Source organism: Triticum urartu, chromosome 7 (genome assembly GCF_003073215.2).
Source record: "Triticum urartu cultivar G1812 chromosome 7, Tu2.1, whole genome shotgun sequence".
Lineage (NCBI taxonomy): Eukaryota > Viridiplantae > Streptophyta > Magnoliopsida > Poales > Poaceae > Triticum > Triticum urartu.
This window is the reverse complement of record NC_053028.1, coordinates 4,424,207-4,452,048: the sequence shown is the minus strand read 5'-3', so window position 1 is coordinate 4,452,048 and position 27,842 is coordinate 4,424,207. Positions and strand designations below refer to the sequence as shown.

The 27,842-nt window shown below is 43.9% G+C and overlaps 2 protein-coding genes and 1 pseudogene across 2 annotated transcripts in view; 1 reads left to right on the top strand and 2 right to left on the bottom strand.

Moving 5' to 3' along the window:
* Window positions 1-4,318: 4,318 nt before the first annotated feature.
* LOC125524019 (disease resistance protein Pik-2-like) overlaps window positions 4,319-27,842 on the bottom strand; it is an 88,048-nt gene continuing 64,524 nt past the window's right edge. The window contains exons 3-5 of the mRNA XM_048689099.1: window positions 7,444-8,528; window positions 6,762-6,816; window positions 4,319-6,715 (exon numbers count right to left, since the gene is read on the bottom strand). Coding sequence (XP_048545056.1) covers window positions 4,619-6,715; window positions 6,762-6,816; window positions 7,444-8,441 — 3,150 coding nt within the window. The 5' untranslated portion in view covers window positions 8,442-8,528 and the 3' untranslated portion in view covers window positions 4,319-4,618. The remainder of the gene's footprint in view (window positions 6,716-6,761; window positions 6,817-7,443; window positions 8,529-27,842) is intronic.
* Window positions 10,452-15,023, top strand: LOC125524016 (annotated as a pseudogene).
* On the bottom strand, window positions 16,251-25,012 carry LOC125525660 (MDIS1-interacting receptor like kinase 2-like). The gene is made up of 8 exons (XM_048690661.1): window positions 23,881-25,012; window positions 21,970-23,715; window positions 21,199-21,490; window positions 19,295-19,400; window positions 18,825-18,830; window positions 16,590-16,676; window positions 16,435-16,461; window positions 16,251-16,328 (listed from the first exon to the last, which is right to left on the bottom strand). Exons 1-8 carry the CDS (start codon window positions 25,010-25,012, stop codon window positions 16,251-16,253), a joined length of 3,474 nt encoding a protein of 1,157 aa, XP_048546618.1.

The following is a 27,842-nucleotide window of genomic DNA, read 5'->3' as shown; positions in this document are numbered from 1 at the left end:
CCTAAAAAAAGTACTCCCTCCATCGTAGAATAAGTGACTTAACTTTGTACTAACTTTGTGATGGAGGGAGTACATGAACATTTTTTTCTAAATTTGAAATAGTATGAGCACTTGACCATTTTACCCGCTTCTTTCTTATAAAATATAAAACGTTTTGACAAATACATTATGTTTCAAATATATGATGACATATTAATACACGTTGGACATCTTACAAATACACTATGATTATCTTTAAATAGATGATGAACTTTAAAATGCATGATATTTTTTGTAAATGGAAGATGAACATTCTTCTAATTACAATTAATTTTTTAATTCTTGTAGAACATTTAATATTATAAGATGGATATTTTTTTACGTGTGAGCATTTGTCAATACATGATAAACATTTACAATAAAGAGTTTTTCATGCATAATGGACATTTTTTCATGCACGATGAACAATTTTTAAATACACCATGAACATTTTGTAAATAAATGCTGCACATTTTTTCATGCACGATGAACAATTTTTAAATACACCATGAACACTTTGTAAATAAATTCTGCACAGTTTTTAATACGTAGTCGTAATTTTTCTATATACATGATGAAAATTTTATAATACACCATGAATATTTATAAAATACTACATGATTAGTATTTATGAATTATTTGATGATACTTTTTAAGCACACGATGACATTTTAAAGATGCATTGAGATATTTTCAGGTACACATTAATTTTATAAATATATGATGATCATTTTACAAACAATGTTATATATTTTGAATCATGGAGTACCGTTTTTAAATTATACATATGTTTTTTATATTGACCAATTTTTTTATGGCCATACTAGAACATTGTTTTTAAATTACAAGAATATATCTCTTTTGTATGATAACGTTTTTGTTATACAGAAATAAATTTTCCAATAGACATGATTTTTTTATATATACGCGAGTACTTTTTGAAATACATGAATATTTTAATTTAAAAACAGGTGATATTTTTTTAATTTACTCAAAAATATAAACAAAACAAAAATGTAAGAAGAAAGAGAAGATTAGGCGCTGCTGGGCCTAGTGCAGTGCCAAGCAGTGTAAGCGACTGGCCCCCATCGGAACTCCCATGGCGACTCCCCCCGCCGCCGCCGCCGCCGCCGCACTCACCCTGCTGCTCTCCTGCGCCTCGCTCGCCGCCGACCTCAAGAGGCTCCTAACCGGGTCCTCCGCGCCTCTGCGCCGGCCGCGCTCGGCAAGATGCCTGCCGTGCACGGGACTTTTCGCGCGGCGGCGCCAGCTCACCGCTTCCGTCAGGACTGCTGGGGAAGTGGGACGGCTCTGTCGCTGAAACCGGCGAGGGGAAGGAGGAGGAGGCTCTGATGGGGCAGGCCACAAGCCTCGTGTGGTCGGCGCACTCGATGTGCAACTGCAAGCTGAGCAAGGGCCATTGCTGATGCTGAGCTATGGGCAGCAGCTCATCTGAGAAATCGAAAGGCGACATGAAGAACAAGAAGAATAAGTGTTTCGGTTGGGAATTGAGGAACCAAAGCTGTCGCTCTTGTTTGATCCCTGCTGTCCCAAATCGGAGTCCGTTATGGATAAAATGAAGGAAGCTATGGGAAGTTCCAGAGGAGCCAATTTAGATAAAATTAGCGAGGAGGAGATTGCCTAAAGTTCCCAAGGTATGAATCAACCAACCACTGCGCACGTTTTTGTTACTTATATTCACTAGATTTCAGAAGCATCTTGAACAAATAGCAAGAGTCAATTCTCTGTATATAAATGTTTATCCTTACTCCTGTCCTGCTAGGGAACACCTGACTTTGGGGCAGATCAAATTGCCATAAGGCGGCGTGCGCTCTCGATAATAGCATGTGTATTTCAGTTGAAACTGATAGACCAGAGGACCGGCACTACTTGTTTCGATAATAACAAGTGTATTGGAGATGCACGGTGCTGTTGAAATTGATACACCCTCATGGGCAAATATGGTGAAGACTGGTATCTGACCTTGCTGTGCTGATCAGGTACATGCAGTTTCAGTGTCCTTTTATAATTAATTAATGTTAGCGGATGGGTTTGGTTTTGCTGAAAATCCCAAATTGTGTTTGATTTGTCATCTGCTGGTTCTGTATATAAATTATATTCAGGCAAGTTTAATTGTTGAATTGTTAGTATGGCGCCATTCAGCAACTCCCTCAGTCCTTTATTGCATTATATACATTCCTAAATGTTTGAACTTTGCAGTCTGGCCATCAAGTAACCTGCAGGGTGTTGAGCTTTGCTCTCTGCGGTATGACTACGATCTGACTTATTGCAGAGACATCCAGTAAGATACCATCTAAGCTCTCCTTGTTTTTGGTGATTAAACTACTCTGTTTGACTATGATCTGTTGACTGTGGCCAGATCTAACCATCTAAGCTCTCCTTGTTTTTGGTGATTCCAACTATTTGCCCTGTGCTTAATTTCCAAAGCGATTAATGTGTATGCAGATCAATTGATTGCTCATGGCTTTTTATGTCTCAATTCCAGGAAATCATTTCGACACGCTATGCATGCAGTGGTAGTAACTACTCTGTTTCTTGGCACCAGATCATACTGACACTTTGCGTCATTCTTTCGCTTTGTCGGCCAAGATGAGGTACCCTGTTCTCTTCCCCCTGCTCCTGGTTAGCTATTCAGATTAGCATGCATTTCGGTGATAAATGTGTAGGATCTACTCTCCTGAGCTCTCTGTCACCTTACATTTTGGATGTATACACAGCTAAAATTTAAAAAACTGTTACTGGTACTATTGAACATTACCGAAAAAGGCTTTCGCCCCGCTTTATAGATAAAGCAAACCACCAGAGCCATTCAGTACCACAAGGTTAACCCCCACACACACAGAGTAGCACAACATGAAATACAAGGGGTTCTGCTGAGGGCACAGCTCAACAAGCCCTAAAAATAAACAAAGGGGGGCGGTACAACCGCAGCGCTCGATAAAGCATCGAAGGATCTAATCCGGCTCGGGAGGTGGCGAGGGGAGCGGCGGAGCAAAGCGGAGAGCCATCAAGCGAAGGTCGGTGATGATGGAGGTGATGGCGTCGCGATCCTGGTGATGGCTAAGCGGCCGCCAAAGCTGCAAGAAGCCACACAATTTGAACACAGCGTCAGTAGCACGGCGAAGGGGGACCCGTTGAATGACAAGCTTATTACAAACGGTCCACAGCGTCCAGGCGAGCACCCCAATGAGCAACCACCTAATGTGGCGACCGGACTAGGGGGAGGACTGAACCTCGGAGAGGAGATCAGGGAAGTTAGTGTGACACCAGTTGCCACCGATGACCTCTCGGAGGCAGCCCCAAAGAAACTGGGCGGACACGCACGAGAAGAAGATGTGATTCGAGGTTTCCGCCGTCCCACATAGGGGCAGATACCATCACCGGGACCCTGGCGCCTCAGGACCTCCACGCTCGAGGGAAGCCGGCCACGGATCCATTGCCACATGAAGATTCTAATCTTGAGGGGGACGCGAAAAGACCATATGGAGTCGAGGACGCTTGGTCCGGGAGCGTGTGCGATGGCGCAGTAGAGTGACTTCGTGGAAAAGCGGCCCGAGGGCTCGAGACGCCAAGATAGGCGGTCGTCGAGGTGTTGCGATAAGTCAGGCTCATGGAGGGCCACTGTGTCAAGGAGCTCATGCCAAGCGGCAACCTCCGGCGGCCCAAATGGCCGCTGGAACGCGAGACGCCCTAAGTCAATAAGGGCCGACTCGACGGAGATCCTGGGTTCGACCGCTATGGAGAATAGGTTAGGGAACCGGGCCGCGAAAGGGAGGTCACCTGCCCATCGGTCAAACCAAAAAAGCGTGGCCGAACCGGTGCCAACCACGATGGATGTCCCAATGCGCAGGACCGGGAGGAGCTGAACAACAGACTGCCAAAACTGAGAGCCACCCGTCCTGACGCAGAAAGCGAGGGGCTGGTCGTGCAGGTACTTGCGACGGATTCCTATGATAAAATAAATGACTTTGTTGCCAATGTCCAAGCACAAAAAATTGCTGTTTCCAAACACGAAACATGGCGTAGTTTGCCACAGTATGGTCACAAAGAAGAAATCTTCGAGCATTGATATACAAAACGGGGGTTTCTTCTTTGCTTCGCTAAGACAGTCAAACACATACAAAGCGGGAGTTCCTGGTAAAATAGGTTAACACAAACTCTACATTGCCTGCATGCATTTGACGGCAATCTACCTTCCTAAAACTCCAGCACTTTGGGCAAGAGACCTCCATACACCAACTGAACCATGTGACTGCTATTTAGTTAAATATACGGTACAGAAATCTCAATCAAACACATACTGTGTGATATATACATACGATAAATGAACACGAGGTATGTTCAAAAAGATCAATAGTGGAAGTAACATTACAATAGAAGTACAAATTACAAGAATCAGTGACGGATTCAACAGTACGACATACATATGCATTACAAGAATCAATAATGGATGCAGTCTGTTTATTTAGCCCTCTAGAAGGCAACGCATACTTGATGAAACAACCCCCACTTAATTATACAATAGGTACCAGATGGTTTGTTGGTCAAATGAAAGATAATGTGACATATTCCAATCTCTTCACTCGGTGATTATCTTTGGCCACTTGCTGGCGTACTTTTCATCCAAGTACTTGGGTGTGTCCTTCAAATCATCTACCAAGAACTTGGTTATTTCATCTGCTTGATTACCAACACTGAGATGCACCTCTTGGAGGCTTTTGAGAGTCTCGATGCCGTAAATCCCTTCAAAGGCTTCGAACCGCATATCAATCCTCTCGAGTGCTGGCATTACCTCTTTTCCTGTAACTGCAAAGCTCAGCCTTGGAACCAGAGTTGCAAAGAAGCGAAGCAGCTTTAGACTCTTGAATCCTCCGGGTGGAATAATGATCTCCCTGTCGGTAAGCTGTTTATTTTCCTCAAGAATGTCCACTATGTCCCTATCATCCTTGGCTGCACTGAGTGTAAAGGTGAGCGTAAACAATTTGGGTAGGTCCTGGATGAGCTTGAAAGTGTCAGTCCGAAGAACAGTCACAGAAAGGGTCAGCTTATAGAGGTTATTGAGTTCTTTGATCCACTGTGGCGGCCTTTCCATCTTGCCAGACAACTCTAGGCCGATGATGTATCTTGGAGGAGTGGTCATGGTGTCTAGTGAGTTGATAAAATTAGAGCTCTCATCATTGATTGCCAATGTCTGCAGACCGCAGCTACAGAGGTACTCGATGGAGGAGCGTAATTGTTTGAAGGTCTGACCGCCCTCCCTTATATTGAGCTTGTAAATGGCAAGTTTCCTTAGCCCTGTCAGCTGATGAAGGCTTGCTACAGCTGATGAGTCCTCACCGATCTCAATCCCTGACAAGATCCGAAGTGCTCTCATCGGCTCCTTGTTCTTCTCATGTGGCAATTTCAAAGCCTTCTTTGTGTTTTTGTTCCCTCCATGCATGCTACGAAGCTGTTTGAGCTGTCCAAAAGCTTTTGGCAGCACCCCGACATTTGTCTCCCTTATGTCAAGAGTTTCTGGATACTGGAGCTTCTCAATCTTTGATGGGATCTCAGAAACCTCTGTTCGTCTGAGGCTCAAATACTTCAGCACAAGCATTTTACATATGTCATTCAAATGCTTATCTGTCAAACCCTTCCAGCCCTCAAGATCAAGCACTTGTATTATTCCATTATTGAATGAATGGAATGGGAGTCGTCGGTTTTGGCTTCCAAATGCTGTCAGTGACCGCACTTGAGACAAGTTCATGCCTTTTGTTGAATTCCCATGCTTGGAACCACTGCTTTGCATGGAGAGTCGACGGACTTTGTTGCTAGGAGTTGGCATCAGCCAATGTCCACCAACAACAGTAATAAAATTCTCTTCGCTTGACTTGGACACGATATATTCCAGGATCAGGTCATGAACTTTAAAGGATTTTACCTTCCCATTGCTGCTGTGATCCACGGGCCGTATTATCTTCCTGCTTACAAGTTGATTGAAGTATGTTTCTGCCACTTCCTCTGCACTCAGCCCTTGCTTCTCAGCAACAAAACATTCTGATATCCACCGCCGGGTCAGACGCTTCTTACTAATTTTCGAGCCCTTGGGGAATATGCTCAAGTACAATGAGCAGGTCTTGAGATCTGCTGGCAAATCATTGTAGCAATAATCAAGTATCCTTGTCACCCCCTCCAATGTAAGGGGAGCTACTTGCTCTGGAAATAATGACTTGCAAACTTTATTCCAATGGTTATTATCCTTTGTTGGGTTGCAGGCCACAAGGCCAGCCATGGTGACTATGGCCAAAGGCAGCCCCCCACAATATTTCCATATCTCCTCATGGACCTCTTCTTTCCCCCTTTCTTTGCTTCTCTGTGGATCAGAAACACGGTCATCAAACGGACCTTTGGCATTGGCATCACTTGGGACATCAGCTGAATGCAGATGATCAGTTCCATCTCCTTCAGAGGACTCAGCACCAACAGTATCCATTCTTTCGCTTTCTTGGCTGCTTGGGGATTCAGGAATACCCTGATGAAATAGACTTTTGGAGGCGGCATCACTTAGGGCATTAACTGTATGCAGATAATCAGTTCCATCTCTTTCTGAGCAAGCTACACCAACAGCTTGAAATCTTGTAGTTACTATTACTCTACTATCCTTATTATTATCATGTGGCAACCAATTCCTAATGGTCTCCCATGTTTGTACAGACCATATATCATCAATCAAGAGGAGATACCCTAATGGTCTCCCATGTTTGTACAGACCATATATCATCAATCAAGAGGAGATACCTGCCAAGAAACAGGAAACAAAATACAAGTGAGAAGAAGCATCCTTAGCTTATTTAAGTTCATACCACTGAGAAAAAAAAAATCCTCCAAACAGTCCAAGAGAGCCTTATACATGTTCAGATTCAACACAAATTTAACTAGTTTGACCCAACCTTTGTCCAAATTGCCATATTTTTATGAATTGGATGGATATAGTTTTCTGATTTTGATTCCAGTTTTTGGTCCAATTTTAGTATGTTACCTGCTGACTTTTTTTACAGAAATTTTTATTTATACTTGACTAGGTTCAGCTATAAAATTTGCTATTGGTAACAAGTTGAGGTTCAGTTATAAAATATCCACAATTATTCCTTGTGCAACCTTTTTTTTTTTTACGAAACTTCGTTGTGCAACTTTAACTAGGTGTTTAATTATCAAGGCTCAACTAGTTAGATATGGTTTTTATTTTCTGAAAAAATTTCCCTTTTCTCTTTCACCATTGTACATACTTCAGAATGAAATTGCTGTGGTAAACAACACAATTTTATCGCAGCATTACTACAATTTAGACACTTGATGCATATACACAGTCGTTACTAACTTACTACGAGTAATTTAGAAAAAAACAAGGAAATGATTTTGAGGTACCTCCTTCCAAGCAGGCGCGTTTTGAGTTCTTCAATAAGTTGGTCGCGATTCATTGTTTCTATCTTACTCTGCATGCTGCCATCATTGCTTTGCGGCCTGTGACCAGAGAGCAGTGGCACAACTCGCTTAACTGAACTTTTAATGTTGGTTGCTAGGCTGTTCTTCTCCACCTTCCCTGTGTTGCTTCCCTCCTGCACCTCCTCCTTTGTCTTGATTTGACTGTCTGCTGGCTTGATTTGCCCAAGACAATCCCTTAGGACTTCATCTTCATCGAAGTTCTGAGACACCATGACTGATGCCCGACAGTCAAATTCATTCCTGAAATCTCGGTACAATGCCATGGCAATGGTGGTCTTTCCCACACCACCGAATCCAATCAAGGACACAACGGCTCGATGAGAGCCTTTATCATGTTTGGTTAGCCAACCCTGGAGCTTCTCCATGTCCACCTGCACTCCCACGGGGTTCTGTGTGCGGATGAGCTGACGGCTTGCCACCAAATGCTCAGCAATGCCATACGTAACAACATGGGTTGCTCCGGCTTCGGAGCTTGTTCTTGGGTTTGGATTGTTCACTCCATATCTGCTGCGTCGTTCAGCAATGTACTGTGCTCGGACCTTGAGCTCGGCAATCTTGGAGGCAATGTCGCGGCGAGGCCAGAACGTCCACATCTCGTAGACTATCGTCACGATGAAGGAGCATCTTGCATCGTTGAGAGAGTCCTGAGGGAGGCGATGAGCAAAGTCATTGATGCAGTCTTCCATGTCGTATGCCATGTCACGAATCTGCTTCATCCAGTTCTTGAGCCGGCGATCATGGTCATCCAGGGCAGAGCCGAGGTCGCCAAGAAAGGCCTGCATGCTGGCGAGCTCGTCGCTGATGTACTGGATGTCGCCGCAGACACCACGGATCAGAGTGTACTCTTGGGCAAGGAGGCCGCCCAACTTGCCTAGGAGAGATCTCATGGTGGCTTCCGAAGCACCCACTACAAACTCCATCTTCCTTCTCTGTGCTCTTCACTACAACAATCTGCCCCCGGTTGTTGTAACTTGCATGTGCAAAGACAGTGCTCAGCAGTTGTTGATCTATGAAAGGAACGGAAAAAGGAAGATAAGGGTCAGCATGAATTATGGCTAGAAAAATAATTAATCATAAAAAGCTCCACAATCAGATCATGGAACATTTCTAGCGAATACCAATTTGCCCCCAATCAAAGAAATTATACGAACAAAAGTTTTACCAATGACTGTATTTTTTGCATATAGAATTTGCTAACCACAATATATATCAACACCACTAATCAAAAATGAAGATTGCATATAATGCTGAGGAAATTGTGGACGTTATGCACTTCATGGGATTTTCGAATTTGTACTTTTTATATGTCATAGTGCTAATTAATTGAGTGAAAAACATGCTCGCAATGATGGTAGGTTGCCAAGATCAACTGCCATGGCAAGTGGAACAAAAAGCTACCAGACAACAGAAATTGGAGTTGGGGGCAGAAGCGGCACCTGCAAACTGGACAATAAGCTGCTGGTCGCTGAAGTATGCACCCACCACAATCTCCATCTTCACCTTCGCTGTTGTTGCAAGTGCAGCAAAGGATGAGTGGGCCATAGAAAGTTAAAATCAAGTATAGACAGAGCTAGTCTATAGAAGAAACGGAAAAACAGCATAAAGGCGGGTCATCAATCATGGCGAGAAAAATAATTTAGGTAAAGGCTAGGCACATATAGTCAGAACATGAAACACTAAATTGTCCCCAACCCGATAACCTACCTATGGAAATATGGCAATTTGTACTCAGGTGGAAATTTACTCACCGATAGAAGGTAGATGCTAGTAGATAATACTCTGTTTATTAGGCATCTAGTATACCCTGTAGTACGGCTAGAAGATCTGGCTAATTAACCACAAGATTGAAACGAAAATCAACAAAATGTAGGTATCGCAACTTTTGTCCATGCTTGCACAGTTATGAAATTAATTTTCAGGCAATTGTAGACATTACATACTTCCTAGTTTTCTTGTCAACATGGCAAGAAAACAAGAGGCTATGCTCCTGATTGGTTCGATCTCTCTTCCTCTCTTCCCTCAAAAAGAAGAGAGAAACAAAGAAGGGGGGACACGAGAGGTGGGCACCTGCGATACTGGCCGCCAAATAGGCTTTAGCAGTCGGTGGCCGCCGTCGAAGGTGTCAGCAGCGGTGGCCTGCGTAGTGGCTCCCGGCCGGGCAGAGGGTTTAGCAGGCAGATGGAGGAACACTGCAAGCGGTGCCAGCGTCTTTGTTAGACTGGTTTGCCAGGTAGAGGTTGGGGAACCGAGGATGGTGGTGGACACAAGTGAAGTTGGCAAGCTGCTGGGCTTTTGCTTTTGCTGCTTTGCTTGCTGCATGCATGACTGACATCATGGCCATGGCCGTGCAAAGACACAAAGACATCATGATGGAACTTTGCACCTTTGAGAAGGGAAGCATCATTCCTGGAGCATGTCACCCCAAAGACACAAAGAAAAAAGAAGTGGTGACGCGTTATTGAATTATTCGAGGAAAGGTGTGGAAGGGGGACTTGACCAAAGGAACAAGATGCAACATTTTTCATTAGCGTCATTTCGTCATTTATCAGGCGCAACATTTTCTCTGGATTATGCAAGACACCAGGAAAGGTGTGGAAGGGGGACTTGACCAAAGGAACAAGATGCAACATTTTTCATTAGCGTCATTTCGTCATTTATCAGGCGCAACATTTTCTCTGGATTATGCAAGACACCAAAGGATCGCACACATCATAAATTCATCATTACGTTAAAGCGCTCAAAGCAAAATGGCAAGCTCAAAAAGAGAAAAAGAGATGGAATCACGAGGGAGGGACCTTTCAAAAGAAAAAGGAAAAAAAAGGAAGAACGATTCTTTTTCTTTTGGAAAAGAACACAAGTAGCTTTGCTCGTTTTCCAAGGAAAGCATCCACCAACAGGCACTCTATTCTTGGATAAAAGATTCCTGCTCTTTTTACTCAAGGAAAAAGAGAATCCCGTTTCTGGCTTCGCTTGTACATTGCCAGATCATGAAGAGAAAGAACCATTTTCTTATTGGTTGGATCAAGTTAGCCAGTTGAAACTCTGTCTCCTTCTATTCTGGGTTTGCTGCACACACACACACACACACACACACACACACACACACAGAGAGAGAGAGAGAGAGAGAGAGAGAGAGAGAGAGAGACAGAGCAGCCCGGGAAGGAGCCGGAGCTAGGCCTGTTCCTTCAGCTCCAGTGCATACGGCCTAGCTGAGCCATGGAGGGGGAGGGAGCTCCCGTGACAGCAGCCACGGGGGTCCTGGGACCCGTCGTAGCAAAGCTGGGTACTTTGCTGGGCAGCAAGTACAAGCTTCGGCGCCGGACTCGCAAGGACGTTAAGTCCATAAAATCCAAGCTCAAGTATGTGCACTCTATCCTTTGGATGGTATGGGGGAAGGAGACTCTTGATGCGCAATCCAAGGAGTTGAAGAAGGAAGCGCTGGACCTCGCCGATGATATGCATGACGCCATCGACGACTTCATCCTCACCATGGAGCCCAGCCGCAGAAACAAGCACCTGATGATGCAGATCAAGATCGAAGCTAGCCCCTTCGAAGGTTTCAGGACAAGAGTAGACGACGTGGTAGTCCGGTGCCGCAACAAGTGGACGAACAAGTCTGCTCAACCCATCTCCAACTTATTTTCAAGGAAGAAAAACACCAACCCCAGAATACCGCCGCCTCCTCCTCGAGCTCCATTTGTCCACAAGGATGCGGCGGAGCTGGTCGGTATGGGAAAATGGAGGAATGACCTCATCACATATCTGGTAGGAGGAGGAGGAGAAGAAGAGGCCACAACGGTGCAGCTGCAACTCAAAATGGCATCCATTGTTGGAATGGCCGGTGTGGGGAAAACAACCCTTGCCAGCCTTGTCTATGAGGAGATTGGAAATAAGTTCCAGTCCCAGGCTTTTGTGTCCGTCACTCCAACTCCCAACATGAAGGAGGTTCTCACAAGCATTCTCCAACAACTAGGAGCTGAACCACCTACTGGCACCCAAGCAAGAACAGAGGAACATATCATCCACACCATATCCAGTTTCCTGGAGAACAAAAGGTGCGCAAGTTTATAAAAAGAGCCTCTGTTTAGTTAATGTCTTCTGAAATGTGCACTGCTAACTAAATTCAAATTGTCCACTAACTAAATTTGGTAAAGCTGTCTACTAACTATCTTAATTGTACGTGCAACCAACTTGCCTAGGTACCTAGTAATAATTGATGACATATGGCATCATGGAGAATGGGACATCATCAGGAGGTCTTTTCCAGAAAATAATCTTGGCAGTAGAATTTTCATCACAACTCGTATTGCTTCTCTACCAGGAGATGATTTGGATAATAGCAAGCTCTACATCAGAATGAATCCTATATGGAGTTCTGAAAAGGAAAGATGGTTTTACGGACATGATACAAACTGGCTCTACATGCCCGATGAGGAAGAGGAAGATGTCGTTGCTCGGATGAAGCCTGAAATTGTTGGAGAAGGCTTTGACTGTGACCATCCTGTTGTGCGCATGTGTGGTGGCGTGCCGTTAGCACTACTTTGCATGTTTTCAGCAATGGCAATGGTCTGACAGCAACAAGAACAACTAGGGGTGCATGTAAAGGCATGTGATGTGCAAGATATGATTGAGAAGCAAGCTAAGCAAAGTGGAATTCAGAACACTCCAGGGTTTGAACCGTTGGTAGAGAGTTTGCAGCTTGGCTACACCAATCTTCCTCACCATATGTTGAAGACCTGCTTGTTGTACTGCAGTATATACCCTGAGAATTACCCTTTTCACATGAATGATTTTGTCATGAGATGGGTTGCTGAAGGATTTATTTATAAAGAGGATACAGGAAAAGATTATTTCGAAGAGCTTTGCAACAAGGGATTTATGCTGCATGTGGAGGGTCCGTTGGTTATGCCCTGCTACCAAATGAATCCGATGATGCGAAATTTCCTTGGATGGAAATTGCGTGAAGATAATTTCATTACTTGCAGTTCCGACATCACACCGCCATATGCATGTCCAATCCATCGGCTATGTATTGATGATTATCTAGTTGATGACGGTGCGGTGGAGGTGGTGGATACCTTGTTGGAACTGGATTGGTCCCAGATTCGATCTCTTGTTGTTTTTGAAGGTGCTAAGAGATATGTCCCTTTTGAGAAGTTGGAACGTGTGCGGGTGTTGGATCTTCAATATCATCAGCAATATCTTGTATTCGAAAAGTATCGTTTGATTTTTTTGGGGGATGTTGAAGTCAGAAAGGCTCTTGGGATTCATCATGTGAAGGATATATGTGGACTGCTCTCTGTGAGGCACCTATTCGGCCTAGAAGGGACAGGAATCAGTGAGATACCACTGGAAATAGTGAGGCTGCAACATCTGGAGACTTTGCAGGTAAGATTTACATGGATCACAGAGTTACCCAGTGAGATTGGAGACCTACAACAGTTGAAGACTCTGGTCGTGAGTCGAAACGCTAAGCTGGCGAAGCTGCCCAGGGAGATAGGTGATCTGCAACATTTAGAGACTCTGGACCTGAGCTATAACAGTCTCACGGAACTGCCACGTGAGATTGGGAACCTCCAGAATTTGAAGAATCTGAACCTGTATGCCACCAAGCTCGAAGAGTTGCCTCCGGAGACTTGGAAGTTGCAGCATTTGAAAACGCTGGATGCGGGTGATACAAGGATCACAAGGCTAGGCACTGAAATTGGGGACCTGCATCATTTAGAGACCTTGAACCTGAGTTACAACGAAGGGCTCACACAGCTGCCTCGTGAGATGTGGAAACTGGAGAATTTGAAGTGGCTGCTCTTGAATGGTACAGGGGTGGTGAGGATACCAAGGGAAATCCGAGGGCTGAAGAAGCTGGAGATTTTGAAATTAGACTCGACCATCATCGCACTACCATGGGAAGCAAGTCAGCTCCCAAAATTGGAGGGGGTGCCTGAGTGCGTCCGCCAAGCCTGGAAGAAGAGTGATCTTGTGTCTGAGTTAGCCGGGGAGATTCTGTCCATTAAACTGGTTAGTTCGACTGATTATAGGGGGGGCCTAATCGTCGGCAGGAAACACATGCACATTCCACGGTGGATCAAGGATCACTTGAACGACCTTGGCTCCTTGGATATCAGTATCTGCAAACTAGAGGAGCAGGATCTCAAGATTCTACGGGAGATGCCCAACCTGGAGTATCTCACGCTAAGGCTCGTAGTCATCCCAAGAAAGCCCATAGCCATCAGCGGTGAAGGATTCCCAAGGCTCTGGACACTCGTTGTTGACAGCCGCTGTGTGCCGCGGTTTACCTTCCAGGAAGGAGCGATGCCGAGGCTGCATGTAGTCCACTTCGAGTTCCAGTTCTATGGTGGCCCACCTCCACCTGCAAATAAACATCCTCTGGCTATGGGTATCAAACACCTCCAATGCCTATGGTGTGTCAAGTTTAGATGCAACGAGGAATGGTACGGAGGGGCTGCAGAGAGCAGCCTGTGCATGAGCACCATGATTGACGTCGTGAGGAAAGAAGCCCAGGAGCATCCCAACGAGATCGAATTTTCTGTCTCTGGTCGCAAGCGGGAGGATTTTCCAGCAAATGAGGAGCGCGGACATGCTTCCAGCAGTGGGACAAGCAAGATGGACAACACTCGGAACAGTGGGACGGGCGACATCGCGGCGGGGGAGGAAGAGACTTTTCCAGCGAAAGAGAGCGGAAAGGTTTCCACTTTCCAGCAGTGTGACAGGCGAGATCCAGGAAGAAGCGTGATTGGGTTTCGGGACAAGTATTGCTGAGGTAATCCATGGTGCTGGCTTCCCACTCACTTGTAATCTTATTGGCTCTTTCCATGCTGAAGTTTTTCGTTTTCATTTCAGTAAGCCTTGCACCGATCGAGGAACACCGTGCTGACACCTTCCAGGCTTTCCTCCTCCATATATGCATGAGATTTTGACCGTCCTGTTGAAGATGCATGAAGTAGGTGGGTGCGAAAAATGAGGAACAAACCTACCTACCTACTCCTCCATCTGATGCTGTCTGTGGCTTTCCTCCTCCTTCCTCCTGTTACACGCACGCACGCACGCACGCACGCAGTTTCTTCTTTGCCGTCCAAGTTATACATTTTTGGGTGCTACTGTAATATTTAGTCAAGCTTCCGTATCTTCATGGCCAGCCGGCCGGTGTTACTTGTTCATTTTTTATTTCAATATATAATATGCAAAACTGTCTTGTATTTAGGGACAGAGGTAACCCATGATATAAAACGTTTTTGGCAGCTAACATAACTTGCAAAAACGTCTTCGGGTGGAACGAATTAGATTACCATATTATGCTCTCATTTTTTTCATTCCTACTTTAAGTTAATGGGAAAAAAACTCCACAGACTAACGTCGATCATTGTAGGCAGGTCCAAACAGAAATAAATGTTAAGTAGAATCTTACACTTTTTATACTACATGCAAGATGCAACCATATCATACACGGGTAAAAGCAAGTCACATCACAGACGAGGAATTAAGCAACATTTTGGTTTGATACATACATAGAAACATATATAGGTGCCCTCAGGATTTCTCTTCTTCTTCCATTGTAATAGGAAGGACCTTGGTAAAACAACTACGTGTAGTACAACAGCAACCCGGCAAAAGCTAACTGATATCTTTTGCTACAAGATTAACCAAAATGATCAGGAACCAACAGAACAGAACAGAAGGAAGTAAGGCTAGCTGATAATGTTTCAATCTTCTTCAAACAAAGTTATACATCGACCAACAAATCTCAACATCAGGGAGCGCACTCCTGATCTGCTTTAAATTAGTAAGATCTAAATGAATACCAAATAAATTTTCTCTGGGTCACCATCCTCCAATCTATATATATATCAGTAACACAACATAGAAGAAGAAAATGCATTTAATCAACAAGCATAAACAACATACTAATACAGAAACCCTTGTAATTACATTCTTATTCTCATTCTTCTCACCAGTAATTTTCCCCCAGATGAATGACCAGTAACAAATGTAAAAATATATAAATGCGGCTCCAACTTAATGACACCCGCTAAAAGATGCGACGCATGCTCTCAGCCCGCCTCAAGGCTAACTAAAACCCTGGTAAAACCGAGAGATCAGCTATCCCCTTGGTCAAACTCGCAACCTTTTGTAGCAGCGCAAGCCGATTGTTACTGATCTTCATGTCGCATGAGCCATCACCATATACAAACATGATCAATTAGCCAAGGTACATGTGCGTATATACACTGTTCTTCTAACGGTAAAAGTGAAATGAATCATGAGATCTTGAAATGCATAGATTTGTGCTCACCGCCATGACGAAAACGTTATTGAAGAAAACCTCCAGGGGCTGTATCAAGAGCAGAGAAGCCTCGGCAAAGTTTTGACGCCAACGCCTGCAAGAGCGGTGAACAGAACACATGTGAGCTGAGCTGCATGAACCGTGCATCTGAAGCTTGTCGCTTTGAGGAATGAAGATAGGCTTGTGTACCAGGATGGATCTTATCGGCAACCTCCAAGTAGGCGCTCCACATGGCTTTTTCTTCATCTTTCTCGAATATGCTTGCATTGATCTGCGTGTTGCATTCACGGTGAGGCAGGCCGTTGATGGATACCACATCGGCAAGCTTACTTCATAATTCAAGCTGCACTCTGAGTTATAATGACAGTACATAACTATGTAAAAACAGCCAGTACCTCCCAAGCAGACTCAATTTGCTTTCCATGTATTATTCGAACTGGCCTTGAATACGCCTTGAGCCCTCGACAATTTTTGGAAAATCTTCAGTCCTTGAGAATGCTTCCATCTGCAAGTATCCACATAGCAAGACCGTCAGCAACAAACCCAGGACGCTTCCATAAATTTCAGCAAAGGTGTTAAGCGCATAAAACTTGAACGATATGATTTCTCACTTCAGCTGCTGTTTGTGATACCAGCATCTGTTTTCGGAAACGCAACACCAGAGAACCTTGGAAGTGTTACCTCAAACAGTGCTTGTGCAATATGTTCTGGAAGACCATCCCTCCAAGCACAATGGCGTGCCATAATTCCAGCAAGTGAAGTAAACTCTGTAACGGTCTAACATAGCCAATGAAGCTGCATCTTTGACAACTGGTATCATCCTCTCATTTATCCCGATGACAAGGGCCAGCCTCTGCAACAACATTTTCAACACGCGCTGCATAATCCAAATGCTAAACATGTTGTCATAAAGGACATGCAGACTGCCGAACGAAAGGCTCAGACTGGTGAACCAAATCTGAAGAATCATCGACAGAAGGAACCTTTTAGCAGAAGGATGCCTAGGCAGAAAGTATGATAAGCAAAACCGAACGTGTTTGCGTCTGAATTTGTGTATACAAAATCTGAAGAATTCTCAACAGGAGTGTCGACCGTGAACTGTTCTTCGGGCATCCCAGCCAGCTTACCTGCGGGAGATCCCTCGATGATGATGCTGTTAATTTTGTCTGTGTTTCGAGCTCAGGGCCTGGATTGCAAACTTCATCTTCACCGGGTTGCTGGCTCGACTCAGTGGGTTATCAGCGAGCTTTGAAGGCGGAAAGCAGTGGACAAAGATGGACAATCAGAACTGATGCATATACAGATACATATTGTAAGTGCGCTTCCTCTGCTTTGCTTTGCTTTCTGAACACTGAACACTTGCCTGTGGCTTCCTCTGTTTTTTGCTTTGCTTTCTGGACTCTGAACACTTGCCTGTGGCTTCCTCTGCTTTTGCTCTGCTTTCTGAACCCTGAACACTTGTTTGTAGCTTGTGGTTTCAGGTGTCGCACTAGACTTTCTTTTGAACAAATGTCGCACTAGACTATCTTCCTCCTTCCGAATAGAGCACGGGCGGAGATGCTGCCTTCTCACGTATATGGCGGCTGCTAAATCTCTTTCCGTTAGCAAGGAGAATACACACCAGACTTCGTGATATTTAGATACTCGATCTACAGCGCCGAATCTACTGCATCAGGAAACTTAACTAAGCCCGTGGGAACCCCACTCGAGCTCTCGATCATATACTAGCCACAGACGCAACACTTCTCGAGCTCTGGATAAGGGTCAAATAGTACATCGATGACACTTACTCAATCTGTATATGTTTGCATAGAACAAAGTCCATGTCTGAACGAACCCTACCTTAGAACAGAGACACTCGGGATGGACTTCTTTTAGTAAGTGGAGTGGCCCATGGTTGGAGTCTGTCCCACTCGAGTCTACTCGGGATGGTCTTCTTTTAGCCGTCCCACTCTTGAGTCTGTCCCACCACTCAGCCACCGGCTTGGGGCCTTCACGTGACACGGCCCCAAAATACTTTGATTATTCCAACACTTCGATTTTCTGGCGTAACCAAAATACCTGATAGAAACTAGAATCTAGATTATTGATTTGCTGCCGGTGTACACAACACACTTACAGCTACACAGGCTGCTGCCAAGCGCTTAGCACTAGGTACGATCGGTCTCATCTCGGACACGTTGTGAAGTATTTCGCCTTGGGTGATGAACGCAGTGCACTCAGGAGATTATGAAAAATAATCAAAGATTTGGCAATGTTTATCTATATTCAGTGCAGCCTTTGCTGACTAATATAAGGCTGAATAATTCGAGTATTATATTTATACAGACCAACCTTTTTGAAATGATGGTGACAGCCATTGCTGACCAAGATATGGTCGACATTCTCCCTGGAAAACTCTGCATGACTTTGGTGGTCATCGGCCATTTTCCATGTTGATGCTGATTGACATTGTCCTTTTCACCAGCCACTGCTAGGGAATGGTGACGCCTCTGGAACAGTCTGCAGCTAGGTGTCCGGTCTAACTTATTTCAACGAATGGTGATTGCCTTGTTGGAATATTCTACTGTAACAAAGTTTCTGGTATATGAAAGTTAAGGGACACAAATAACATCATATTTTGGTTGGAATATTCTACTTGCAGCATACACACGGCAGGCAAACATACACGACCATGTCAGGGATCTTCAATGCGGACCCTATTGACACCACTTTTTGGCTTGTAGATAACATCCTCAAAACTATCTCAATTGGAAATGTGTTTAACATGAAAATTCTTCACCTCGTCGCGGCGAACGGTTTTGCCTGTTGAATCATCTCAATCCGAGGCCGTTTGCAAAATTTAAATATCATACAGTCTAGTGTGTATTCCTTGCTAAAAAAAAGAGGGGATAGACAGCAGCCGCCATGAACGTGAGGTGGCAGCATCCGCCCGTCCTGTGGTCGGAAGGCGGATGATTTTCAAGCCCCTAATGGAGTCGACCTGATGCCCGAAACTGACCTGAAGCTACAGCCAAATATACAGGAGTTTAGAAAATAGAGCAGAAGCAGAGGAAGCTACATGCAAGTATTCAGAGTTCAGAAAACAGAGCATAGCAGAGGAAAGCTAGCTACAGGCAAGGCAACAACGATGAGAGGCAAACAGAGCAAAGCAGATGCTTGATTTCCCATCTTTGTCCACTGCCTTCTGCCTTCACTGGTCCACAAAGGTGAAGTCGCTGGAGTATTGTGTTTGGAATCCAGGCCTTGGTCTCAAAAGACAGATATCATCATCATCATCATCAATGGATCTCCGGCAGGTAAGCTAGAATATTGAACTGCCTACGAATATGCTAGAATATTGTGAACTGGAAACTCTCAGTATTCAAAGCATAGCTAGGGTTTCTCATCAAGATGGCCAGGTGCTGAGCTGGATCTTTCTTCAGGTGCCTAGTAGAAATCACTGCTGATGTTCTCTTTCCATTTTCTTACCACGAGTTCCTTCACAAAATTGTTCTGTTTTGTGTGCAGTATCTGCATTTGAAATAGTAACCAAACCTTGTGTCCTTTCAATTTTGGAGGAAGCAATTGTAGAACTCTGGAAACAGGGTGAACAGCCTATGATGGATCAGTGTCTCGTGAGTTTTTTTTTTTTTTTTGCACTTCTGCAGTTAACTGTTTTCATCCCATGATTCAAAGCCTTTGAGGTTCTTCTCTAGTTAGCCCTTTGGCTCTGCTCACAGTGACCAGAAAATTTGTGGCCAAAACTTTACGAGATCAAGTGCGCCCGGTCAACGGGCCACCAGATGGGTCCATGGAGAAACTGTGCCCAAGGGCAAGCTTTTCATCTCTGACAAGTGCCGACGCCTCGGCGAGGACGTCGAGCGTTCATATTCAGATATGCATTTCGACGCCTCATGGTCGATTCGAGGCAATTGGCAGTCGGAAGATAGGTTTTTGTTGTGATCCACCCCCCCCCCCCCCCCCCCCCCCCCCCCCACCCCCCGAGTAGTGTAAAAGATGGTTGTATCCTAAACAGATGGTTCTGCTGAGAACAGCTCTAAACACGGATACAAAAATGTATTCATCAGACAGAAACATTTCTTGCTGTGTACCATATACCTATTTCCTTGGTTGTTTTTAGAGAGGAGACAAGTGTAGAAATCCGAGACAGTTATATTCTGTCAGTATAGATCAAAGACCAGCATTGATTGATCTCGATTGATTAGTTAATCTAATTAATACCTGCAGTGTACGTATATAAACATACACTTCTCCATATGTCGTCTAGTTAATACTAGCTTATCTTGCTAGTCTGATATGGATCATATCATTAGTAGACCAAAAAAAAAAAATTAAAGTTCAAGGGCTCTCTCTTTGTCCTTCTTTCCGGTCTTTGCACTTGCACTGCACTACTTACTAATTGAAATGAAGAAAAACACATCAACATGGAAAAAGGAAGGAAGGAAGGAAGGAAGGAAACCAGCCTGAAGAATATAGGTTCAGATGGTTGCATACTTGCATGTACATTATCCCTGGAAACCAGCTCATTAATACTTATAGCGTGCATAGACAAACAATGTTTCATATTTCATCACGTTGATACTTCCTCTGTCCCACAATATAAGATCGTTTTTCAAGCTAACATAGCTAGAAAAAAATCTTATATTGTGGGACAGAGGGAGTAGTAGCTTATCTTTCTAGCCTGATGTGAATCATATCACTAGTAGACCAAAAATGCTAAAATCACAATTTAGGGCTCTGTCTTTATAGTTCTTTCCGGTCTCTGCTCTTGCTTCTGAAACCAGAAACTGAGCCAGTAAAAGAAATAATTTGCAATTCTAGAATCATTTCTGTGTGGCATATTTTCTAGCTAGAATCTAGTTATTTATTTATTGCGGGGACTAGCTATAATCTAATTGTTTCACGCACACAGAAAAACAAAGATACATGTATTATTTCTAATGGTGCTTAATTTAACCCATCATATTCTTGTTGATAAGCAACCAATGGATCTTGTTGCAGCCCGCAAGTGACACGCAATAGCTGAAGGGTGGATCATTTTGTAATGGCTACAAGGGCCCAAACGGATTTTCTGTTAATGATTTTGAAGAAATAGGAGGAGCTCTGTCTTCTGTACACACATTTATTTATATGTAGCTAATTGTCATACAAACCGGCAGCTACGTATGGTACGTATTACTAGTATAGGGCATGAAGGGTAATGCAGAAAACAAACTGCCATACAGATAAACTTATGTCTTACGGACAGTGTCTACATAATCAAACCGAAGAAAAACAACAGTCTGCTAACTGCACTGACGTTCATGGGTCAGGACGAGCATGCGGGGATGGCAATGGCAGTGTGGAGATAATCAAGATTATTAGCAGGTGACCGTTCAGCTGTTGAGAACACCTTAATCACTTGCTGCATCGTTGGACGGTGCGATGGATCAGGCTCTATGCACCGAACAGCGACGGCAACTACTTGAAATATTTCACTTGCGGTCTCAGCTTCAGGGAGTGGGAGACGGGTGTCCAGCAAGTTCCCAAGTAATATAGTTTTGTTGGGGTTGTCCATGGATGAAAGGAGATCCGCTGGATGATGTCCCATGAACAGCTCTAGAACGAGCACTCTGAAGCTATAAACATCACACTTCTCTGTCACCCTTGTTGTGTATGCAAGCTCTGAAGAAACATCAATGTAGAGTTAGTTTTGAACTTTTGATAATTATAAGACAATGCAAAATGCACCTTAACTAATTCACACAAACTTAACTTTGGTAATTATTAATTTTGAACAGAAAATGAAACATGGCCATTAACATGTTTGATTAGAGCCATGCGCGATCCTTGTGTATATAAAGCTAGCTATCTAAACTTTGGAGGCAGAATGCATAGAACTATATTTAAAATATTGTCATGTTACAGACATATATCTTCCAACTATTTAAACTATGCCAACGTTTCATCAATGCTGCTCCTGCATATTTAAACATGTAGTCCACTCAGAGAAGACAAAAACATTCAATATGTAAAATATCTAGCCATGGTTGATAACCGAGGTATACTAATGTACACTGTATAAACTAGAGAAAAATTGTATCATGGTCCTTACAAAATATGATAGCATTTTGCTGTAACCAACATACAGAGGTAAATTTTACCTGGGGCAAGATATCCTTTTGTGCCGGCAAGACTTGTGCAGTTTGACGCATCCACATCTAGTACTTTCGCTAGACCAAAATCCGAGATGTGGGCTTTAAATTCCAGATCAAGCAAAATGTTGTTGCTTGTTATATCTCTGTGAACTATTGGCGCAAAGCAGTCGTGATGCATGTAAGCCAAAGCAAGAGCAACATCCCGAGCAATATTTAGCCTCCTTGTCCAATCCAATTCAAGAGCAGTTTCCTTATGCTTCAAATATGCTGATAAGCTTCCTCTGTCCAAGTATTCATACACAAGGAATCTTCCCTGAGTTGCGGAGCAGTAACCAAATAACTTCACAATGTTGCGATGTCTAATATGCATCAAAGCATGTATTTCACGGTTAAATTGATCATCATCATCCACCATATGGATCTTCTTCACTGCAAATAATTCACCTGTTGATAACTGAGCTTTGTACACATATCCACTTCCTCCAGATCCAATGCAATGAGTGTCACTGAAATTATTTGTAGCATCAACAATTTTCCTATACACATCTTCCCCATCAAAGTTCCAAATGGCGAACATCTTGGTTTGTTGTACTACATTTGCAATTTCTGCCTTGGGTTTCTTCTTTCTGCATTGCCATGTTGCTAGTGCAGTGATAAACCCAAAGGATAGAACAACGGGTATAATAGCTAATAAAATAGCTCCAGACTTTTTTCCGTGTCCACTACTTCGAGGAAGATCACAAGGGGTCAAACCTTTCACGACACCGCACAATTCCTTATTATGCCAGAACCATCTGACCGGAGCTTCTTCAAAGAGCCTAGTATGTGGCACTGGCCCTTCTAATTTGTTGTAAGACACATCCATGGATAGGAGGCTGGTCATGCTCTGAAATGACGGTTGAATGTTGCCGCTGAGTGCATTGTGAGAAACATTCAAGGCTTGAAGCATATGAAGACCACCTAACACACTCGGAATAGCACCATCAATTGAATTGTCACTTAGATCCAACAGATCTTGCAGGTTTACCAAAATCCCTAGCTCGATAGGAATGGTGCCATTGAGGTGATTATGGCTCAACTTTAGAAAGTGAAGCTTAAGACAATTTCCAATTGATCTTGGTAACTGCCCAGTTAGGTTGTTTGATGATAAATCAAGATACTCCAAATTGTTCAGCGATCCAATTTCTTGTGGCACTTTTCCCTGGAGCAAGTTACCATAAAGGCTCAAATTGTACAATGTTGTTATATTGCCAATTTCTGGTGGAATTTGTCCTTCAAGCTTATTTAATGAAACATCAAGTTTCCTCAACTGAGATAATTTCCCTAAGCTTGATGGTATTACTCCAGTTATATTATTGTTTGATGCACGTAGCATGGTAAGTTTGTGGGACTCACCCCAACGATGAGATAATTTACCAAATAGTCTATTTGAACTGATATCAATATAGTCAAGATTTGGATGAGCTCCCATTCTGGTGATATCTCCTTCGAGGTTATTACGCTCAAGTCGAACTCTGACTAGGCTTGTACAACTTAGCAAGCTTGATGGCAAGGGGCCAACCAACTTGTTGTTCGTAGCGGACAAATATTGTAGCCGACCTCCCGCACAAAGACCAGATGGAAAGGCACCAGAGAGGTTGTTAAAAGCGATTGCCAACAGAACAAGATTCGTTAAATTGCCAATTTCTTGAGGAACTGAACCAGAAAGTTGGTTTTCGTTAAGCTGCAATTTAGTGAGTTTTGTTGAATTCCCTAAATTGTTTGGGATGGAACCTGAGAGTTTGTTATAACCAAGATCGAACACTTCCAAGTTCATAAGGTGACCTAACTCGTGTGGAATTTGACCAGAAAGTTGGTTTTGGTAAAGGTACAAGGCACTTAGTTTTGTCAAATTTCCTAAGTTGTTTGAGATGGAACCTGCGAGTGTATTTTTGCTAAGACTCAAGTATTCTAAGTTCACAAGGTAACCTAATTCTCGTGGAATTTGACCAGAAAATTGATTCCTTTGAAGTTCCAACCTAGTGACTTTTGTCAAATTCCCTAGACTCCTTGGGATGGAACCTGAGAGTGTGTTGTGACTAAGAAGCAATACTTCTAAATTGTTTGTGTAACCCAAGTCATTTGGAATTTTCCCCGAAAGTTGATTTGCACTAAGAAACATAACCTGCAAGTTCATGAGGTACCCTAATTCTCGTGGAATTTGCCCAGAAAGTTGGTTCTTGCCAAGGTACAAGATAGTGAGTTTTGTCAAATTTGATAAGCTATTTGGGATGGAACCTACCAGCTTGTTGAAGCTAAGGCGCAAGTCATTCAAGTTGACCAAATGACAAAGTTCTAATGGAATTTGGTCAGAAAGTTGGTTCTCGAAAAGGAGCAATGTAGTGAGTTTGGTCAAGTTACCTACATTGCGTGGGATTGAGCCAAAAAGATTATTACTAGACAAATCTAACGTAACCAAGTTCTTTAGGTGGCCTACTTCAGAAGGGATATGACCAACTAAGTGATTGTATGACAAGGTGAGTGTCATGAGATTGGTCATGTTGCCTATGTGCCTTGGTATTTCACCAGAGACTTCATTCTCATCAAGCATCAAGGAAGGGAGTTTTGTGAGGTTTGTTAGACCTAGTGGGATTGAGCCTCTTATCTGGTTGCCTTGCAGAAGGAGATTCTCAAGCTCCACGAGGGCCTTGATGTCAGGAGGGATGCTCCCGGCGAGGTGGTTGTGCGAGAGGTCAAGGTGCGCTTGGGTCGCCAGCGCCGAGAAGTTGAGCGACCCCAGCGAACCTCTCAGCCGCCTCCCCCGCAGGGAGATGCCACTGATCACTGGCTGGCGCCGGTGCATTGTGCATCTGATGCCGCGCCAGCTGCAGGGCGCGGAGGTGTTCTCCCAGGACCGCAGAGTGTACCGGCTTTCATTATCAAGGCTGACTTTCCAGGTGAGGAGCGCCCTTGCCTGCTCTGCGGGCACGGCTGCCAGGTCCGGCGCGGGGGCGACGGCGGTGGCCATCAGCAGCAGCAGCAGGGGAAGTGTGGCGAGAGAGGAGAGCATTTTGGTTGGCTCCGTCTCCATGACTATCATTTTGGCTGGATGGAAATCGCTCCGATGGTTGTGTGGGCGTTGGTGAGAGGTGTTTGCATGCTTGGCACCCCCTATTTAATACCACTACGTAGTACGTAGAGCTTTGCTAGGTCGACTCAGCATGGCGGTAAATGCTGGGCACCTTCTCCTTGGTTCTCAGCCTAGCTTGTAGATCGTTGCTTGTCCAAACCAAACAAACAAACCCCCACATCGAGTACTACGTAATACAGGACCCATTGAACTAATTATTTGTCGCTCAGATGGATGTATAGTACTAGATATATCCATTTGTATGACGAGTAATTTGGAACGGAGGAAGGACTTCTTTGCTCGGTGGTCTTTGAGTAATTGATGAGTATTTTCTCAGATTCTGTAGCAGTACTCACATCTGACCGAAGACGTGCATCCCACACCGTACTTCATCTGACGCTGCTGGGTTAGCACATGACCGTGTGCACACCATGCATGTTCAGAGATGAATTGACATGCCGTGTGTGCCCGGTCGGTCGTCTTCTCTCTCGACACATCATGAGCTAGCATGGCACCTCCACAATTGCTTGTGAGCTTCGCGTTGCGTCGGTCGTGAAAGTTGTACGCTCCAATCATACCACTTTAGACAATTGTATGCACAATCAATTGTGGACTCCAATCATACACACATATTGTAACTGATTTTTACAGCTCCATCGTGTAGAAACAAGGAAGACCACCTACTACTCTAGCTACACAGGTCAAGCCGTCAAGTACCCTAGCCCAGCAACAAATTCATACTACCTAGTACTCCTTTCATCCCAAAATAAGTGACTCAACTTTGTACTAACTTTAGTAAAAAAATGACTTAATTTTGTACTAGTTTTAGTATAAAGTTAATACAAAATTGAGTCACTTATTTTGAGACGAAGAGAGTACATGCCAACTACCAAAGACCGCCAAGACGACTGACTTGTCCCGGAATCACACCACTTAACCAGCCAAGCATTTGTACACTGCAAACAGCTAGCACTCGTCAAGTCATAATGAATGCATGTCGTTCACATGCAAGCGGAATCTACAACTTGAACCCTCATTTCCACGTCAAATGTCCCAACCGGACTGTCCGAACACTTTTAAACCTTGAACGTGGATGCCTATTTTAAATCGGTCATGTCTAGACGTCCGGAATCAAAAGACCGAGCCAAAATTGAGGGCCTGAGTAGGGGTCGACCCAGCCCCCTCCCCTGTCACTCACTCTACTCCCTACAAAACCCTAGCAACCGCTTCGTAGCGATGGGCAAGAAGATGAAAAAGGAAGAGCGCCAGCAATGCCCAGGCAATGTGGCTGCTCAATGGCTACCGCTCGGACGTAAATCTGATGATGCTCAGGGTTAAATGCAAATGGAGAAGTCTTCTGCAAGACCCGTACCTCATTTTGAAATTATCATTCCTTTAATGTTTTTGACTCTAACAGGAAGCTGATTTTTGTTACTCCATCTGAGACAGCAGCCCAGTTACATCACACACAAAGAATAGATGGGCCATTTTTATATGTAGAAACATATGCAAGTTCTTTCAGTTATCCGTAGTTTTTCAACTTGCATGGTAAAAAATGTATTTGTCCATAGATAAATACTGCCTCCGGTCCTTTTTAGTTCGCATATAAGGTTTACCTGAAGTCAAACATCGTAAACTTTGACCGAATTTATCTATACCAATATAAAAAGACCCAAATGGGCAGATCCGATTAATCTCGGCCATCAAATCATGTCAATCCCATGAAATCCTTTCATGTCGGACAGAAACATCCCAAAAGGGGTTGTGGTCCTACTTGAAACGCTTCATGAAATCCACATGAAAAAACTAGATGGGATGGTTTTCAAAGTGGATTTTGAGAAAGCATACGATAAGGTAAAATGGCCATTTCTTCAGCAGATTCGATCAGTCCTGAAGAATCCAGGTAGATTCTTTCATGCAAAAAGGGAGTGTTGGAATCAAAGTGAATGATGGCATAGGTCATTACTTCCAGACACACAAGGGTCTGAGGCAAGGAGACCCGATGTCACCGGTTCTGTTCAACATAGTGGTCAACATGTTGACAATCCAAATAGGAAGGGCTAAGGATGATGGCCAGGTAGGTGGCCTCGTTCCGCATTTAGTTGACGGAGGAGTGTCTATCCTACAGTACGCTGATGATACTATTATCTTCATGGATCATGATTTGGCAAAAGTAAGAAACATGAAGCTTGTGTTATGCTTGTTCGAACAACTGTCGGGGTTAAAGATTAAGTTTCATAAAAGTGAATTGTTCTGTTTTGGAAGAGCTAAAGACGAACAAGAAGCTTACAAACAATTGTTCGGGTGTGAATTGGGGTCTTTATCTTTCACGTATTTGGGTATGTCAATCCACCATCGCAAGCTTTCCAACAAAGAATGGAAGTGCATTGAGGATCGATTTGAAAAAAAACTAAGCTGCTAGAAGGGCAAGCTTATGTCATATGGAGGCCGACTAATTCTCATTAATTCGGTACTCACGAATATGCCTATGTTTCTCTTGTCCTTTTTTGAGGTATTAGTTGGAGTCCAGAAAAAGCTAGATTTCTATTGATCGCGCTTCTTCTGGCAGAGCAATGAATTAAAACGAAAGTACCGACTCGCTAAATGGGATATCATTTGTAGGCCGAAAGACCAAGGGGGTCTCGGCATTGAAAATTTAGAGGTGAAGATAGATGTCTTCTCAGCAAGACGGATGCCACATGGGCCCAGATTCTTCGTAATAAGTACCTTCAATCCAAAACCTTATCCCAGGTGACGGTAAGGCCGACTG

Coding starts and splice junctions, on each gene's coding strand:
- LOC125525660 (XM_048690661.1), bottom strand. CDS start 25,012: ATGCTCTCCTCTCTCGCCACACTTCCCCTGCTGCTGCTGCTGATGGCC. Junction 19,401..21,198: donor GTGTTCTCAACAGCTGAACG/GTCACCTGCTAA, acceptor CCCTGTTTCCAG/AGTTCTACAATTGCTTCCTC. Junction 16,329..16,434: donor TATCACAAACAGCAGCTGAA/GTGAGAAATCAT, acceptor GGATACTTGCAG/ATGGAAGCATTCTCAAGGAC.